Source organism: Drosophila novamexicana, unplaced genomic scaffold (genome assembly GCF_003285875.2).
Source record: "Drosophila novamexicana strain 15010-1031.04,08,12 unplaced genomic scaffold, DnovRS2.1 tig00000072-arrow-arrow-pilon, whole genome shotgun sequence".
Lineage (NCBI taxonomy): Eukaryota > Metazoa > Arthropoda > Insecta > Diptera > Drosophilidae > Drosophila > Drosophila novamexicana.
Window position 1 is genome coordinate 1,809,492 of NW_020824771.1, and position 16,397 is coordinate 1,825,888.

General features: G+C 42.0%; 5 protein-coding genes across 9 annotated transcripts in view; 4 read left to right on the forward strand and 1 right to left on the reverse strand.

Moving 5' to 3' along the window:
- Window positions 1–5,058, forward strand: part of LOC115771442 — a 30,275-nt gene extending 25,217 nt beyond the window's left edge. For 2 of the 3 annotated variants that reach the window (XM_030717152.1, XM_030717151.1), the window contains exons 2-6: window positions 456–525; window positions 2,018–2,129; window positions 2,298–2,428; window positions 3,238–3,387; window positions 3,456–5,058. In XM_030717152.1, coding sequence (XP_030573012.1) covers window positions 474–525; window positions 2,018–2,129; window positions 2,298–2,428; window positions 3,238–3,387; window positions 3,456–4,606 — 1,596 coding nt within the window. In that variant the 5' untranslated portion in view covers window positions 456–473 and the 3' untranslated portion in view covers window positions 4,607–5,058. Of the gene's footprint in view, window positions 1–455; window positions 526–2,017; window positions 2,130–2,297; window positions 2,429–2,830; window positions 2,944–3,237; window positions 3,388–3,455 lie in introns of all 3 variants that reach the window. The other variant, XM_030717153.1, reaches the window with a different exon arrangement.
- LOC115771440 (protein Teyrha-meyrha) overlaps window positions 1–16,397 on the forward strand; it is a 79,584-nt gene that overhangs the window by 25,167 nt on the left and 38,020 nt on the right. The gene's annotated exons all lie outside the window — the stretch shown is intronic.
- LOC115771446 lies at window positions 5,525–6,667 on the forward strand. Of its 3 annotated transcripts, XM_030717160.1 has the most exons (3): window positions 5,525–5,708; window positions 5,766–5,963; window positions 6,034–6,667. In XM_030717160.1, exon 3 carries the CDS (start codon window positions 6,117–6,119, stop codon window positions 6,582–6,584), a length of 468 nt encoding a protein of 155 aa, XP_030573020.1. In that variant the 5' UTR covers window positions 5,525–5,708; window positions 5,766–5,963; window positions 6,034–6,116; the 3' UTR covers window positions 6,585–6,667. The 3 variants fall into 3 exon arrangements, with proteins under 3 accessions (XP_030573020.1, XP_030573018.1, XP_030573019.1); XM_030717158.1 differs by having other exon boundaries at window positions 5,766–6,667; XM_030717159.1 differs by having other exon boundaries at window positions 5,785–6,667.
- On the reverse strand, window positions 7,084–8,637 carry LOC115771445 (guanine nucleotide-binding protein subunit beta-2). Its single transcript, XM_030717156.1, has 6 exons — window positions 8,569–8,637; window positions 8,052–8,497; window positions 7,789–7,990; window positions 7,597–7,726; window positions 7,407–7,493; window positions 7,084–7,320 (listed from the first exon to the last, which is right to left on the reverse strand). The coding sequence occupies exons 1-6, from the start codon at window positions 8,635–8,637 to the stop codon at window positions 7,214–7,216; spliced, it is 1,041 nt and encodes a 346-aa protein (XP_030573016.1). The 3' UTR covers window positions 7,084–7,213.
- LOC115771439 (putative uncharacterized protein DDB_G0271606) lies at window positions 8,640–12,134 on the forward strand. The gene is made up of 5 exons (XM_030717143.1): window positions 8,640–9,693; window positions 9,760–9,904; window positions 9,974–10,716; window positions 10,787–10,940; window positions 11,011–12,134. Exons 1-5 carry the CDS (start codon window positions 9,291–9,293, stop codon window positions 11,810–11,812), a joined length of 2,247 nt encoding a protein of 748 aa, XP_030573003.1. The 5' UTR covers window positions 8,640–9,290; the 3' UTR covers window positions 11,813–12,134.

Consider the following 16,397-nt stretch of genomic DNA (forward strand, 5'->3'; position numbering starts at 1 on the left):
AGAGACAAAGGCAAAGCTTAAGCCGCCTTGGCATTTTCGAAATGGAATCCACACAAAGCCTCAAACTGTGTTTACCCCTCAAAAAAGCTTTGCACTGCGTTGCGCCGGCGCCGTCGTTAGCTCGAAACTCACCACACAGCCCAAAATGGCGCACACACCACGGCTTAATAAATAGAACTCGTTGCTGCTGGACAACACCTAGTGTAAGCGTGGCTGTGTATTGGAAGAGTGCCCTCTGTTCACTCGCCTACCTCTGTCCAACGTCAACATTTGCTGAGCGCTAAAAGTAATTTAAAAGTTTCCAGTACATACGAGCAGACAGATGCATACCTCTGTCCCTCCATAAAATACCTACACATATATATATATATAAATATAAATATATATTAAAAGTGATCATCTGAAGTGTGGTTTTTTGCTAATTTAAAGTTTTGTTCGATTTCTTCGATTTGCAGCCAGCGCTGGTTCCGAACATGGCGCGTTGGTGGCCAATTGTGACCTTTTTGCTGTTCTGCTGTGCAGCTGGTAAGTACCAAAAGCAATCCGAGCGTATATTTTATTTTTTTTTTATTCTTTTTATAATCATGCATACATAAGTAAGTAGTTATAAGCTAGACTTGGAGTTGGCCACGTTGACAGGCGGCCCACTTGACCTTTACCAGCTGAATAAGCAGCGAATAAATATTTGTGTTTCTTTATGCGCAAAATTAGCAAAACAAAAAGATATACAAGAAGAAATCAATGAAAGAGAAGTCGTTGCCCAAGGTAAATAAACTTGAAAAATATAGCAAGGTGTCAAAGCTGTTATGAATTATTGGCAACATGCAATAGTTAATGGTTCGATCAATCGATCCAGCGCTGCTGCAAGTTGAACAATTTCCTTAAATAAAAAAATAGGAAAAAGAAACTGTGGCAAGAGACCAAAGTGAAGCCGGAGCTGGCCATAAAAAAATTAGCATAGGCAACTTTTGATACGAACGCGTTTGGTTCCGTTTTTTTTTATTTTTGGAGGCGACAACTCCCAAGTTGTTTATGCAATACCTTTTAAGTTAAACTGCAAACGTGTTTCGCCTGCTGCTACAACAACAACAACAACAGCCATTAGCCAATACACAAACCAGTTTGGCGACAGCAGCAGCAGCAGCAGCTACACCTTACCATGTAAACAACAGGCTCCATTAGCAGACGTCTCTCACTTACACTTCGGGCAATCGCAATTTCACTTGCCCTTTCGTTTGCGCTTGCCGACTCGGCGAGATGATAGATAGATGTATACAAAAAGTAGAAAACGTAACAAAAACGAGAGTTGTTTTGCTTTTAGAAGTCGTTTAGACTAAACCGGTTAAGCGTTGGTCTGCTGTTGCCCGCTGGGGCCGCTTAAAAATTAATTATTAAAAAAAAATAAACAAGTGCGAACAGGCCATAATTGCCTGGAGCTGTCGATTAGCACTAATTATGCGCATAATTAAATAATGACAATATAACGAGTACCAAAAACATTAACAACCAACAATTGTTTGCCAAGAAAGCTTTAAAAGCAAAATTACACTTAACTATAGAGCGGAACAGTTATTTTTTATTGCAATTTTATAAGTACATAAAAATAAACATAAATAATTTTATCAATTTCCAAAGTATATTTTATATGAAAAAGTAAAAAAAAAATCCCAAAAATTCTTTGAGAGCCTTCATAGAAAGTCTTTGTTACTTTAGCCCACATTATTAAAAAATAAAAAAAGTCTTTAACGCAATCGGATATTACTCAAGAATATATATAAATACAAAAAAATTAAAAGGAAGATAAATATTTTTAAAGAAAGGAACATAAATGTATTGAAAGCAATAAAGGAATTTTTATATAAAATAAAATAATGAAATAAAAATTATTTTTTATATTTTTTGAATTAAAAAAACTTATCTAACAAAAGTGTAAACATTTAATAATTTAAGTGATTCATTATACAAGCATAAAAATACAATTGGGAAATTAATTTTTTTTTATTGCTCCTTCTTTTAGCCCAACATCAGGACAAGCTCGAGGGCGTAGATGTTGAAGAAGTGTGCGCGGATCGTCCCGCTGATGAATATTTCCGTTTAGATACGGAGGGCGATTGCCGTGAAGTTTACAGGTAAGCATTTAAGCAAAGATTCTTAGACTGAAACTTCTTGTTATGCAGTCTTTGAAGATAATGATAATTTTGGGGATTTTGTTTTGTTTTCACATCAACATCAATTTTATTGCACTTACTCCAAAAAAAAAAAATACAAAAACGAAATAAAAAAAAATGAAACTAAAGGTGCGACAGTGCCGGAGAAGATGGCAGCAATCGCTTGGCACCGATCCGCTGTGCCGGCGGCTTGGCGTTCGATGTGTTGCGTCAGCTGTGCGATTGGAAGACGAATGTAAAGAATTGCGATATCGATCAAAGTAAGTGGGGTGTGTCCGTGCCAGGCATTGAGCCGAGAGCCCAAAAGTATACTTCGAAGAGCTCGACTCTGTGCCACCCAAAACTCTCCTACACAATGTCTAACACTCTGTTCTGTATGTCTATCTCTCTCTATCTATATCTATCTATCTCTATGTGCAGGTGTGTGTGTGTGTGTAGTGTGTGCATTTGTCACACAGCTCATTGTATCTCTCTGTAACTAAAACCAAACGTTCGTCTCATTGCATTTGTTTAAACATAAACAAACCCAAATCCAAGCTCCGCCAAACCCTCCTCGAAAAGAAAGTGCCAAAGTTCTGTTAGCTAGCAAAATAAAATTAGATTAGGAAAAACTGAAAAAAAAAACAACGAAAAGTGTCAACAAAAACAACTTTATTTTTTAGATGTACTAGGTCGGGCCTAAAAGAAATTCAGTGTCCCTCCGGCCTGGCCTTTGACGTTATTAAGCAGACCTGCGACTGGAAGGCCAAGGTGACTAACTGCGATGAGAAAGAGAGTAAGTGTCCCGATTGTTTGCAAGCCAGCAAATAAAAACAAAAACAAAAACAAAACAAAAAACACATTTGTACATAGCACTTGGACAGATGTATATATATATATAGATATAGTGAACTTTGGAACAAGAAGAACAACAAAAAAAAAAAAAACAAACAACAATCCTAACCTCCCTCACAATCACGTGTATACTTCTCACTTCAAAATTTAGACATTTATTGTCACTAACACGCCACAACAAAATCAAAGTCCTGCGCCAAAATCTAACATAGGAATTCTTCACCCACTTCTCTAGAGCCCCGCAAGGCGCAGCCCATATTAAAGACAGATGAGCCCATCTGTCCCGATGGCAAGCTCTCCTGCGGCGATGGCGAGTGCCTGGACAAGGAGCTCTTCTGCAACGGCAAGTCCGACTGCAAGGATGAGTCCGATGAGAACGCCTGCTGTAAGTGACAATAATAGTGCATGCCCAGGCTAAACTGTTTCCTAACTGATGTCCGTTTCTGTTGACAGCTGTTGATGAGGATCCCAACCGTGCACCCGAGTGCGATCCGACGCAGTGTGCTCTGCCCGATTGCTTCTGCTCCGCGGACGGCACACGCATTCCCGGCGGCATTGAGCCCCAGCAGGTGCCACAGATGATCACCATTACGTTCAACGGCGCCGTCAATGTGGACAATATTGATTTGTACGATGACATCTTCAATGGCCAGCACCAGAATCCCAATGGCTGCTCCATCAAGGGTACATTCTTTGTTTCGCACAAATATACCAACTACTCGGCTGTACAGGATCTGCATCGTCGCGGCCACGAGATCTCCGTTTTCTCACTAACGCACAAGGACGATCCCAACTACTGGACGGGCGGCAGCTACGATGACTGGCTGGCCGAGATGGCGGGCTCCCGTTTGATTGTCGAACGTTTCGCTAACATCACAGATGGCTCCATCATTGGCATGCGTGCACCCTACCTGCGCGTGGGTGGCAACAAGCAGTTCGAGATGATGGCGGATCAGTTCTTTGTGTACGATGCATCGATTACCGCTTCGCTGGGTCGCGTGCCCATCTGGCCGTATACCCTGTACTTCCGTATGCCGCACAAGTGCAATGGCAATGCCCACAACTGCCCATCGCGTAGCCATCCCGTCTGGGAGATGGTGATGAATGAGCTGGATCGTCGTGATGATCCCACCTTTGATGAGTCGCTGCCCGGTTGTCACATGGTTGACTCGTGCTCGAACGTCGCCTCCGGCGAGCAGTTCGCACGTCTGCTGCGCCACAATTTCAATCGCCACTACAATAGCAACCGCGCCCCTCTCGGCCTTCACTTCCATGCCTCGTGGCTCAAGTCTAAGAAGGAGTACCGCGATGAGCTGATCAAGTTCATTGAGGAGATGCTGGGACGCAACGATGTGTTCTTTGTGACCAATCTGCAGGTCATTCAGTGGATGCAGAACCCCACAGAGCTCAACTCGCTGCGCGACTTCCAGGAGTGGAAGGAGAAATGCGATGTCAAGGGTCAGCCCTACTGCTCGCTGCCCAACGCCTGCCCGCTGACCACACGCGAGCTGCCCGGCGAGACGCTGCGTCTGTTCACCTGCATGGAGTGCCCCAATAACTATCCCTGGATCCTCGATCCCACTGGCGATGGCTTCTCCGTTTAAGCCGAGGCCAGAGCACAGCTCTCTTTCGAATTCCTTTCCAAAAAAAAAACAAACAAAAACAAAACAAGAGAACAACGCATTAGTAGTTCAACCGAGAGTCTGATAAACTAAACACAAAAACCTACACAATGCAATAAATGTATCTATCCCCTTCCCCTCCCCTCTGCTCCGCTTTCTGCTCCCCTTCCGTCTATTATTTATGCAAATCTTTCTTTTTATTGATTCTATTCCTGCGTATTTCTCGACTTTTCTCAACTTTCTCTACTTTTACAGCTCGTTTTGTATCCCAACTTTTCTTTCTTTCTTTTGATAATGTTGAATGATAAAGTGGATTGTTTTAATTAACTACACAAACTAAAAAAAAAACATCAACAAAAGCTGCTACTTTGTTATAAAAAAAAACAATTTTCACAAAAAACCGCGCCAAAAACTCGCAGCAGCTAAATTTCTTTGTAATTATATAAGTATTTTTTATAAGAAAAATATAAAAAATATATTAAAAAAAAACATATATTTACTTTACTAGTTTTATTTTTAATTAGAAATATAATAGGAAAAAACTTAAAAATGTTCTTTCGAGTTGCATCAAGCGAAGAATCTGTTCCAAATCCTTGGCTTGTGTGTTTTCGAATCAAAATTTGCGTTCTTTCTAAAACGTAGGATCATCCGAAAGATCCAAAACTGCTCCCAATTTTGTTGGTCGAGGTAAACGAAGTTCACTCTTCCCACCCAGGTTATTGCCCAAGAATAATTTGTGTATAAAGTGTGTTCGAATTACCATACTCAGAAGCAGTGAAAATTAGCCTATCTGTAGTTCATTGTTTTTTTTTCGGGTTAGGACCGGTTCAATTGGAAGGAGCCTTGCAGCCTTGATTTTGACTAATCAAGATAGCCTGGCGATGTAAATTTTCTAAACATGCAACAGCTTGTTTTCAAATCACATCACACAGAACTTTTTCACCAAAAGTAAATTTCCAATTCTAATACTCTTATACATTACACAAAGGAACACAGCTGAGCCTTAATACTGAAGAATATTTAGAGAATGACAGAGATAAACACTCGAAATTCGCAAGTTTTTTTATTTGGGATTTTATACTGTGTAGGTATTGTGTTTATGTTTGGATCGAACTGTTGCCAACTTACATGTGCTTAAAAGCTTTTCATAATACCTGAAGCGGGAAGCGTACCGATAGCAAGAACGACGGTCGATTTTAATAGGTACTTAATGTCAAATTTTGGACTGACAGAGGACTTTTCTCAGTTAGAGCTCAACGCGAAAAGAAATTCTGGAAGTGTTCTGACTACGATATCCGGCAAACAGGAAGCAGAGGTAACCCTTAACATGACTGAACTGGTAAGAGCACCGGAAGCAAGACCCACAGACGATTTTAATTGGAACTTAATGTCATATTTTGGACGAACAGAGGACGGTTCACAGTTAGAGCTCGAACAGAATAAAACAGATCTGTTTTTGAATGCAGATAAGAGCACGCTCAGGGCGAACAGAATGCAGACTACGATGTCAAGCAAACAGAAAACAGAGGCTAAAGGAGGTGAGGATGAATACGGGCGCTTGGAATATAATCCATGGGCTATAACATTCGGCAATCAACTAATGGACGCCGGACACACCAAGGAGCGCAAGGAAAGCAAACGAGTCAGCGTTGCCTCAAATCCAGTAAAGAATTATAATCCCAACATAAAGATGAGCACTGTTTGCACCGGTACCACTATTCCATATGGGGAGCACAAGGTGATGAATTGGCTTGATCGGCATGTACATAAGCACGAGCATTCGAATCGTGCATTCTACATGGAACTGCGCCACGATCTGTTTATCAAGGCAAACTCGGAGATGTGCCATGACAAAAAGTATGTAAAATGGATGGATTATCAGGAATGCTCACTGCGTCGCCATCAACGTTTGGAGTCCTATATACCACAATATCCATTGCATCAAATCATCAGAGATTAGTAAGATTAGTAGAAGGCATTTTATAATTAAGTCTTTCATCTTGAATTGTGATTTATAAGTTCGAATGCATAATTGAACAGTAACTTTTTCTTTTCCATGTATTTTCGTATGCACACATTTGTTCGCATGTATATATGTATGTGTGTTCGTACGCATGCACTCTTATACCAAGCATAGACCAATTTTATGCCTTTCTACCTACCCTTTAATATCGCCTTTCTCTGCGTATTCATGGATTTAAATACGTCTTACAGGTTATGTGTGTCTTGCATATGTACGCATGCATGTATGTACGCATGCATGTATTTATGAATGCATGTATGCATTCACATATGTGCAAATGTATGTATGCATGCATGAATGAGCGCATGCATGTATGTACTTATGCATGCATGTATGCTTGAATGCATGTATGCTTGCTTGCATGTATGCATGCATGAAGCGTCAGTGAATTTTTGAAAAAGTTCAAGCGATCATCCTGAATATATTGGTGATAATTTTCATGCACTTTATTCTCAATATCATGTGGTTGTTACGCCAAGTAATAAGCTACAAAGATTTGTTAATAATGCCATTAATCTATGTATATTGAACCAAGTGTGGAGTGTCAAAAGTGGAATGTTCCTCAATTAGAGCCACAGGCGCACTTGTTGATCCCAACTGGTCGAGGCTAGACACATGCCATTGGGGCACAGGCTGATGCAAGTTATCCGATTTTCATGTCCAGACAGCGTGCCTGTCGAAAAAGACAGCGAAAATGGTAAATGACAAAAATCAATACCAGTCAAATGACAATTGAAGCCGTCCACGTTTGCCACCTACCCGTGTGCCGTTGCTTCATTGCATCCCACGAGTGCACACTGCCCTCAATGCCGGCGCACAATAAGTAGCGACCGCTGGTCGATAGAGCTAATGGGCACAAAATCAGATTAGAAACTGTCTAAAGTCAAGGCGAACCAAGAAGCACAAAAGAGAAGCATAAAAGCATAACAACAAAATTGGTAACACGCACCGCACGAGGTGAAGCCCGTGTTCTTCTGGGGCGGCTCATAGAGTCCAATTTGTTGGTCTGCACGCAAATCGTACATGCGTGCCGTTTGATCCTCCGAGCAGGAGGCGAAGCCAAAACCGCTTGGATGATACTGGAAACCACAAATGCAAATCGAAAAGGAATCGAACAATAGGCAAATGTTGGGTAACTTACGCAAACGGAGGACACATCCATGGTGTGACCGAAGAACATTTGCTTGTGTCCCTGTTCGCGTACATCCCACAACTTGGCAGTTTTGTCCACTGAGCCGGTTATATAGGTATTCATATCGGGTGACAATGAAAGACCCGCAATATCGCCAGCATGCCCATTAAAGTCCATAGTCTTGACGCCCTTCTCCAAGTCCCAGTGGCAGCTGTAATCCATGAACAGTCATGCTTAAGAGGTCGTCATTCCAGAAATTCTTGTCAACTTACATTTTCATATCACCCGAACCGGTTATCAAATGGCCATCATCCAGAAAACGACACGAGCTTAGAAATCCCTCATAGCCAATTAGCTCAATCACCATTTTGGCCACTCCAGAAGCATCACGATTGTTCACATCGTAGACGGTGCATTGGTTGTCCATGCCACCGCAGGCCACAAAGTTGCCCGACGGCGAGAAGGCGACGGTCATTACCCAAGCCGAGCGCAATGGTATAATCTGCACCTTGTTTGCCGTCCAGGTGTCCCAAATGATCAGTTTGCCATCCAATGAGCCGGTGACACAGTGGCGTGAATCGCCCGCAAAATGCACCGAGTTCACCTTGTTAATGTGACCTTTTAAAATCTTTTTCGAAGAAAATCGTATTTTGGGCACATCCCCCATGTCACCGCATTTGTCCGCCAGCGTGCAGTCCGCCTTCGCCTTTTGATCATCCTAGGGAATTCAAATAACAATGCAATGGAATTAATAGTTTTATAATTCTTAAGCGAATATCAAGGTGTAACCTTAAACTTTTGTATCATGCCATTGATCTCATCGTAGAGGGCTTGGGTTTCTGGATCAATTTTCGGCATGATTGCGCATTAAATTTTAAATCGCAGCAAATAACCGTTACAGCGCACCAGACCAATCAAGAACGCGTCGCGAGACAAACTAACGTCGAAATAAATATTTAACTTACACTGTTATGATGCTACCCGAGACGTTAATGCAATTAACTAATTGGATTAGTTGTTAGCCAAAAGCAATTACACATTTTGGGAAATATTCAAAACTCGCGCGCGCTTTACAAGCACACGCATGCGCAAAAATGAGGGCTGCCAACTCTTTAAAACTTAGCACTTTACAGCACTGCATGGTCACTTAACAGAAATACTCCTGGCTGCTTAACAGAATGTTAATAGATATTCCAGTTAGCGCAAGCTCGGATTTTATTTTGTCAAGTGTAACAAAAATTCCAAAACTAGTGACAGTCATCTTTAATTTGTATGGAAAATAAGAGATATTAATAAATATGTTATACGTGACTTAGTATTGCAAAAGTAATCGATATATATCGATACGAAACGAGCATCAACGCACAGCTGTTAAGCGTGCTATTTGACAGCTGTTCAGTCGCAAATAAATTTGTGGCCGCAAGGATTTGCTGCATTTGATTTTAATAATTAACTCAACAGCCAGACGCCAAAATGAGCCACAGGCACAAGTACTAATATTAAAGCGCATAATGGAAACCATACCATGTGCAAGTGAAGTGGCGCAAATGCATGAACACCAACAGCAACAACAATCTGAAAGCCTTGTTAATATAAAACGCGTTTCGCTGCCTTTCGAGCGGCAAAGCCCCATGGAAACGGATATGACGAAAGCCGAGGATGTGGCGCAAATGCTAAAACAGAAGCCGCAGCACGCGGGCACTCTTGTTGGCGTCGCGGCACAGGCACAGCTTGTGAATCTCAGCAGCATGGACAGCCTCTGCGAGAATGTGGTAAACATACCCAAGGAACTAATCCTCATATCGATGGTATCACAGGAGCAGGCTCTTTACAATCCCAAGCATCAGCTCTATCGCAGCACCAAGAGCAAGGATGAAAAGTGGAGTGAAATTGGCAGCCATGTGGGCTGGACAGGTGATATAGCCGTGCCGCACATTTTGATTATAAATTAATGCTAAACAGTTTATTGTCGGCAAACAGATGCGCAATGTAAGGCCAAGTGGAAGGCCATGAGGGACCAATATTGCCGAGAGCTAAAACGCTCCAAAACGAATACCAAAGGCAACGTCAAGTGGAAGTACTTCAAGGAGCTGGACTTTCTGCGTCCCTATGCGCTGTCACGCAAGTAAGTTGAGCCAAAGACGCACACATAATTTATAATATCACATTTGTGTCTATTGATGCCCACTTGCAGCTATCGATCACGTGGCTCGCTGAACGGCAATGGAAATTTGACATCGATGTCGCTGCCCAATATGAGCACAAACACGACCAGCAGCACGGCCAACGTCAATAACAATTCGTTTAGCAACAGCAATAGCAGCAGCCAAAATCTTAATCTGACCACCGAATGTGGCAAATTTGCCAACATCAAAATAGAGGAGCGAAGTAGCTCGCTGCTGGAAAACTGCAGCTTCGTGCCGACAACAACAACGACGGTGACAACAGCAACGGATGCTCTTGATAAGAAACCGGATACGTCACGTGGTATTAACGCATTCTTCGCTAGCCAAATCATGCAGCAGCAGCATCAGCAGCAACAGCAGCAGCAGCAGCAGCCGTCACAACAGGAAACCAATTGGAACTACTTGACTGATGCAAGTGGCAATGCCGTTGGCTCTGCCACATCCATAACGGTCACCTGCGAGACGCCGAATCAGACGTCCGGGAATACGCTTTACAATGAGTTTGTGGACTGCGTAAATGCTGCCAACGTTGTGAGTCAATCGTCAACGCACAATCATCAAACGAATGCCGATGAGGAGGACGATGATCCAATACACACGTTTCTCAATATGGAGAGCTACTTTGAGAAGGAGCTGATCACACTGATACAGCAGGAGGACATGATCTACAACTATAGCAATCAAAACTATCGCAATGTCAAACTAAAGCTGGAAATCTGGGATGAAATAGCACGAAAACTTAAGAAGCCAGGTTGTAGCCCAAAATTGTTGAACATTTCAATATTCAGCATTGTACTATATATATCTTATAATAATTATAGTCAAGCAATGCCGGCAGAAGTGGAAGGCACTGCGGGACCAATATGCACGGGAGTACAAACGTCTGAAAACGCAGCTGCATATCGACGCCACGTCGCGTTGGAAGCACTATGATTCCCTCGGCTTTCTACAGAAATATATTCAACAAAAGTCGCTGTGAGTAGTTAAATGTATACAGAGTTTACGAATGAATAACTATTTGTGATTTGTTTAATGCCAATTGCAGTGATGGAGACTCGCTGAACATGCTATTGCCCAAGCACGAACTTGAGGAGCATATGGCCGAATCGCCATTGCAGCATTCCGAGCCACAGTCAAGCAACTTGGATGCATCGCAAAGTAGCTCATCCCAGCTTAATATGTCCACACTGCCGCCGCTATCGGGTCCACACAAAGTCGAACTGTCTGCCACAATGCAGCAGCAACAGCAGCAGCAGAATGTGCAGCAGCCCAACGATCTGTGCGTGACCAGTTACGATGAAATGGATATAGAAAACTATATAAACGGCGATGTGGTGCATGATGATGAGGGTGAGGAGAACGAAAACGAGGATATGGAGACGACGCCAACACCCGAACAACCCACACAACAACAACAACAACAACAGCAACAACAGCATGTAGTTAACTATGAGAATAATGATGATTCCGTTTATTTGGCCGTTCAAAGCGTTAGCAATGTTCTATCCAAGTCGGAGCCCCTCAATGAGACGGGCAGCAACCTGGAGCCACAGCAGCAGCTGCAACAACAACTACAAGTAGCTGGCGAATATACGCAAAAGCTGGAGGTGCACACGCCCACCTCGACCAGCACACGCTTTCAAAATACGGCCAATACGCCATCAACATCTAGTCAGGCTGTCTTTCCAATGGGCGCTTGTTCTATGGCTGCAGAGGAGGATGAAATCGGTGCCTTTTTCAAGGCCGTTGCCATGAAAATACGCAGTGCACAATTGGAGCCCGTGGCTTTTACTGATCTGCAAATTGAGATATTGCGAGTCATTAACGAGGCGCTGCGTAATCACTAGAAACAAGCGAAGGACGCAGAGATCAAGATCTCGATGAACCCAAAAAATGGCTAGAATGCGTTGCGCGTTTTAGCTGTTAAGTGTTATTTTGAAGAATGATTTGGATTATTAACTTGATTTATGATTTCTCCTTGTCATTTTTTCATTCGCCACAAACACACATGCCCACAACGAAAAAAAAAATATTTATTTTTGTATATACAAAAAGTAATGTATAACACAAAATTGTTTAAAAAAAAACTGATAACAAACTTAATATGTACACTTACGAAATGGAACAGCAACATAGTGAACGAAGAATATAGTATATTTAAAAAAAAAAGCAGAAAAATTAAGTGTTAATGTTAACAGTAAGATAATATTCCCTGGATCTTCCATGTTACTCTTTGGTACTAATTGCATTGGAAGGATACTTCAACATGGGAAATTCTGTCTTAAGACTTGGGAATTCAATCAACAAACAGGACAACTGTAGCAATACTTTAATCCAAGCCCGACCATATTTCAGGCACCTAACTACCTCTCCTGCACTCAAGTCGACAGGGTATAAAAATCAATGCAGCTGGCGGCACTCAGCAGTTGATGTAGCTTCTTGCCGCATACTTTGGACAGCGCTTTGACTCCGTTTGCTGCCACCCAGTTTGCAGCATCTGTGCACAAGCATTTGGACAACTGCTGAGCAACGCAGCGAACTGGAGTTGCCTCCCAAGTGCCCAAGTGGAGCACTTGCGCAGACCACCCAACCCGCAGACAGTTGGCTCCGTTTATATGCTGCATATACATATGACACAACAGTTGCTGCTCTTATTTAGCCAGGCACCACAGCTGTCGCTGGAAAATGGTTGTTCCTTGGCATTGGCCAACGGATTGCAAAACGGGCAGAAACCGGTTTAACTGCTGTATCCAATGGGCAGGCGGCGTGAGCGAGACGACAATAGTCTGCCTACTTTGTACATAGAACGCATTGGGGGCGGGCCCAGCGCCATATTGCGGCGCATTGGGTGTGGTTACTTAACCAGCAGCTGCTGCCGCTGCTGCTGCTGCTGCTGCTAGTGCTGCTGCTACCAAATGTTATGTAAAAGTGAAAATTATTAATAAACATTTTCATTTTCAGGCGGAAGTTCGAAGCCGTTGAAAGCTAATCAAACGGAGAGAAAGCTCGATAAACGCAACCTCTGGCCCAGGGCGAAATGTGTTCGGCATGGAGACACGCTTGATTGATTCTGTTTAGCTGTTTGTTTTTGCAATTCATTTGCATCCAGTTCTCAACGGTTGAGTGCGTGAGTTTTAATTAAATCAAATATGGGTGTGGGCTTTCAGGTACTACCCACAAAATGGTTGACTTGTATGGTGGGCAAATTTTAATTTTAATACGAAATATTACACTCATGAGTATAGCCCTACGCTACCTATCTCTAAGCTTTATATACACTTGGCACCATTTTATAAAGATCTAATAGTTATATCTCGTTTAAGCTCAGCTTTTACGACTTTCTTAAGGTTTATATAACTTGTTACAATATTTTCTGCTTTTTAAGTATTTTAAATATATTTCTAGTTAAGCTTGAGCAGCACCCTTCCTACTATTCTTATGAAGCTATGAACTTAATATTTAAGCTCTTATGACATCTCCCACTTCAGAAGGTATAAATATTCTAGTTCAGTTGATGTACCCATTTCTGTCTGTCCATCCGTCCCTCTCTCCACCCGTCCATCTGTCCACCCGTACGTCTGTCCGATTGTCTGATTCTATGCGAGCCATTCACTCATTTTTAATGCGACCATACATATACCAGAAGTTATAGCTGCGGTTCTTATAGCTGTATAAGAACGATCGGTCAAAGAGTAGGTTTTTGTCTGACTAACTTTTTTGCTTTTTTCAAGATATCTTAACCCAACCCCGGAATTTACTATTTTAATAATGCTATTATTTATAAGCCAAATCTTTTCAAGATCGCATTACTATAATATATAAGATATAGAATCGATCAAAAATTAGTATTTGTGTGGTAATAAGTATGTTCTGTTTTCGATCATATTTTCATCGAACTCAGCCGTAAGGAAAATGTCTACAAGGGTATTAAGGGAATTAAGGATATGAAGATTGAGTACTTTTTTAGAATTATGTCTTACGGGTATGTAGATATGTGACGAAAATAGCGAAGTATTTTCTGAGTTTGGATAAAATATTTTGTAAAACAGAAATGATTTTCACACAAGAGCTTGTTTTTCGACCGATCATTCTTATGGCAATTATATAATAAGATTCTATGATATGTTAATAAGATTTTACTTCTAGGGAAGCCGACTTTTCTCAAGATAAGTTGAAAAATGAAAAAGAAATTAAGAAATTAGTGGTCCGATTTGGCCGGTTCCGACATATTTACAGCCAAAAGAAAGATCCTTTTACCCGTTAAACATTTCATGCTCACATTAAAATACTCTCTACAAAGGTAGAAAGAAACAGTTAAATTATAAAAATATGAGGAAATACTTAACGAAAATAGGTTATTGGTTGTATTTTGTACAAATTACACGTTGAAAACATCTGAGACGCGCCCTTCGCTATTCGGAACTCAATCAGTTGAACAGCTTAAGTGAAAACTCACAATTTTTCCGCTTTACCGTTAGCATGCAATTTCCAGGACGCAGCGACGGAAACTATTTTCGCGGCTCATTTAACGGGCTCGCCCGGCAGACACCCAACTAGAAAAACTCTTAAAAAAATATGATATGCACATAAATAAAAATATTTTTATTGCCTGCGGGCAAGAGTTACACTGTAACTGCTGCCACACTTAAACCAATTTGCAGCTCCCTTCTCCCTGGCTGCCCAGCCCTTGAGTACGGGAGATTCACGACGATGGCGAGCATGCCTGGATGCATCCACGCCCACAAACCTCGTCCTGTGGGGCCTGCAGGCAGGAAAAAGATAAAGTGAAAAATCGTCAAAAAAAAACTTTTACTCAGCTTGAGTAATTTTATAAGTATACGACTTGAGGTTCTGACTGACAGTAGAGAGAATTAAAGACGTGTCTCTTAATGGGTATACCCTTCTTGTTACGAGACTACAGGGCATGTATATAGATTTAAGACTCATTTCCTGCCGTGCGACGAATTTTTCAGTTATATAGCTGGAAATGAACGCCTGCAGCTTTGGGTCGAGATGAGAAAAATGAAATAAGTATAAAAAACTCTTCAACGAAAGTCGGCGACAAAATGCTGACAAACTGCGAAGTGGCCAGCTTGTGGGGAAAAACTGGTGGGCTGTTATCATAAATAAAGAGCGCCAAATGTCAAACGTTGTCCGGGTTATAATATCATAAAGTAAATGCAAGTGGCGCAGAAATCAAACATGCAACATTTCGAGCATGCGAACAATTCACGATTTATTGGCCATGTTCATAATGTTGCGACTGCGAGCACAAGACCGGGCCTGCACTTTTTTTCGCTCGCTTTTTTTTCAAACTGAATTGTTTCCGGGAACTGCTGCTCCAACACCAACAACAATGGCCCACAACAACGACAACAGCAACAACAACAAGAAAAACGAAGCGCTGAAAAGCTTGTAAAACATTTGTAGCAACTGCTGCTGGCAGTTGCAGCCGCAGTTCGCAGTTTGCCGCAGTTCGATTCAATTGCGATTCCGAGGCGGCTGCTACTGTGGACCACGTTCACCCAGCCAAAATGTTTTATTCATAAGCCAACAGCAGCAGCAGCGACAATATCATCGCCGTTTGTTGCTTTGAGTGTCCGCTGGCTGCTGCTGCTGCTGCTGCTGCCTTTCTGGCCACGTCCAGTTGCAGCTCCTGTTCCTTGCTCCACGGGCCCAGCCGTCGGCCTATGCTAATTTTGAGTAAACTTATCAGACGGCGCGCATCTTGCCCAGCCTTTGGCTGTTAGATTGCCCCATATGACCAACTCACAAAGGGGTGCTAATCGCCAAATTTACAACTTGATGCAAACGCTCAAACACACACAAAGACACATGCACAGAATACAAGACCAAAACGCAAATGGTCCAGAAAACAAAACGACCACAAAAACGGGCGGTTTAGTATCTGCAACTGTTTTCCTAGACAAAACTATAAAAATCAACACAGCGCAGAGAGCTACAATGATATCCACACACCCAAGACCTAACACCCCGCCTGTGTCCATTCCCCCTCCCCTCAACACACACGAGCACACTCAAAAGTTGTGGCAACGACTTTCACTCGCCCCGCTAAGCATGCTACGAAAAGCGTTACATTTGAAAAATGTACTTTTTTTCACACTACCAGCCCCACCCCGCAGAACTGCGGTGACATTGGCTGGCGCACAGTGGTACCAACTATGTCAATATGCTTAATAGGCACCTAGGGAATACTTTCATGTAAATATATTCTATTGAAAATCTAAAGAAATACTATGAGTTACAAGGAGTTTTAGGAGATTTACATAAAACAAGAATTGCTCTCTTCGCCGAAGGTTAAATACGCTTCTTTTCAATTAATCGTTATAATAGGAGCTATATTCAATGCCGAAAGAACTTGACATATGTGTGGGACTATATATATATATATATATATACTATATGTATATC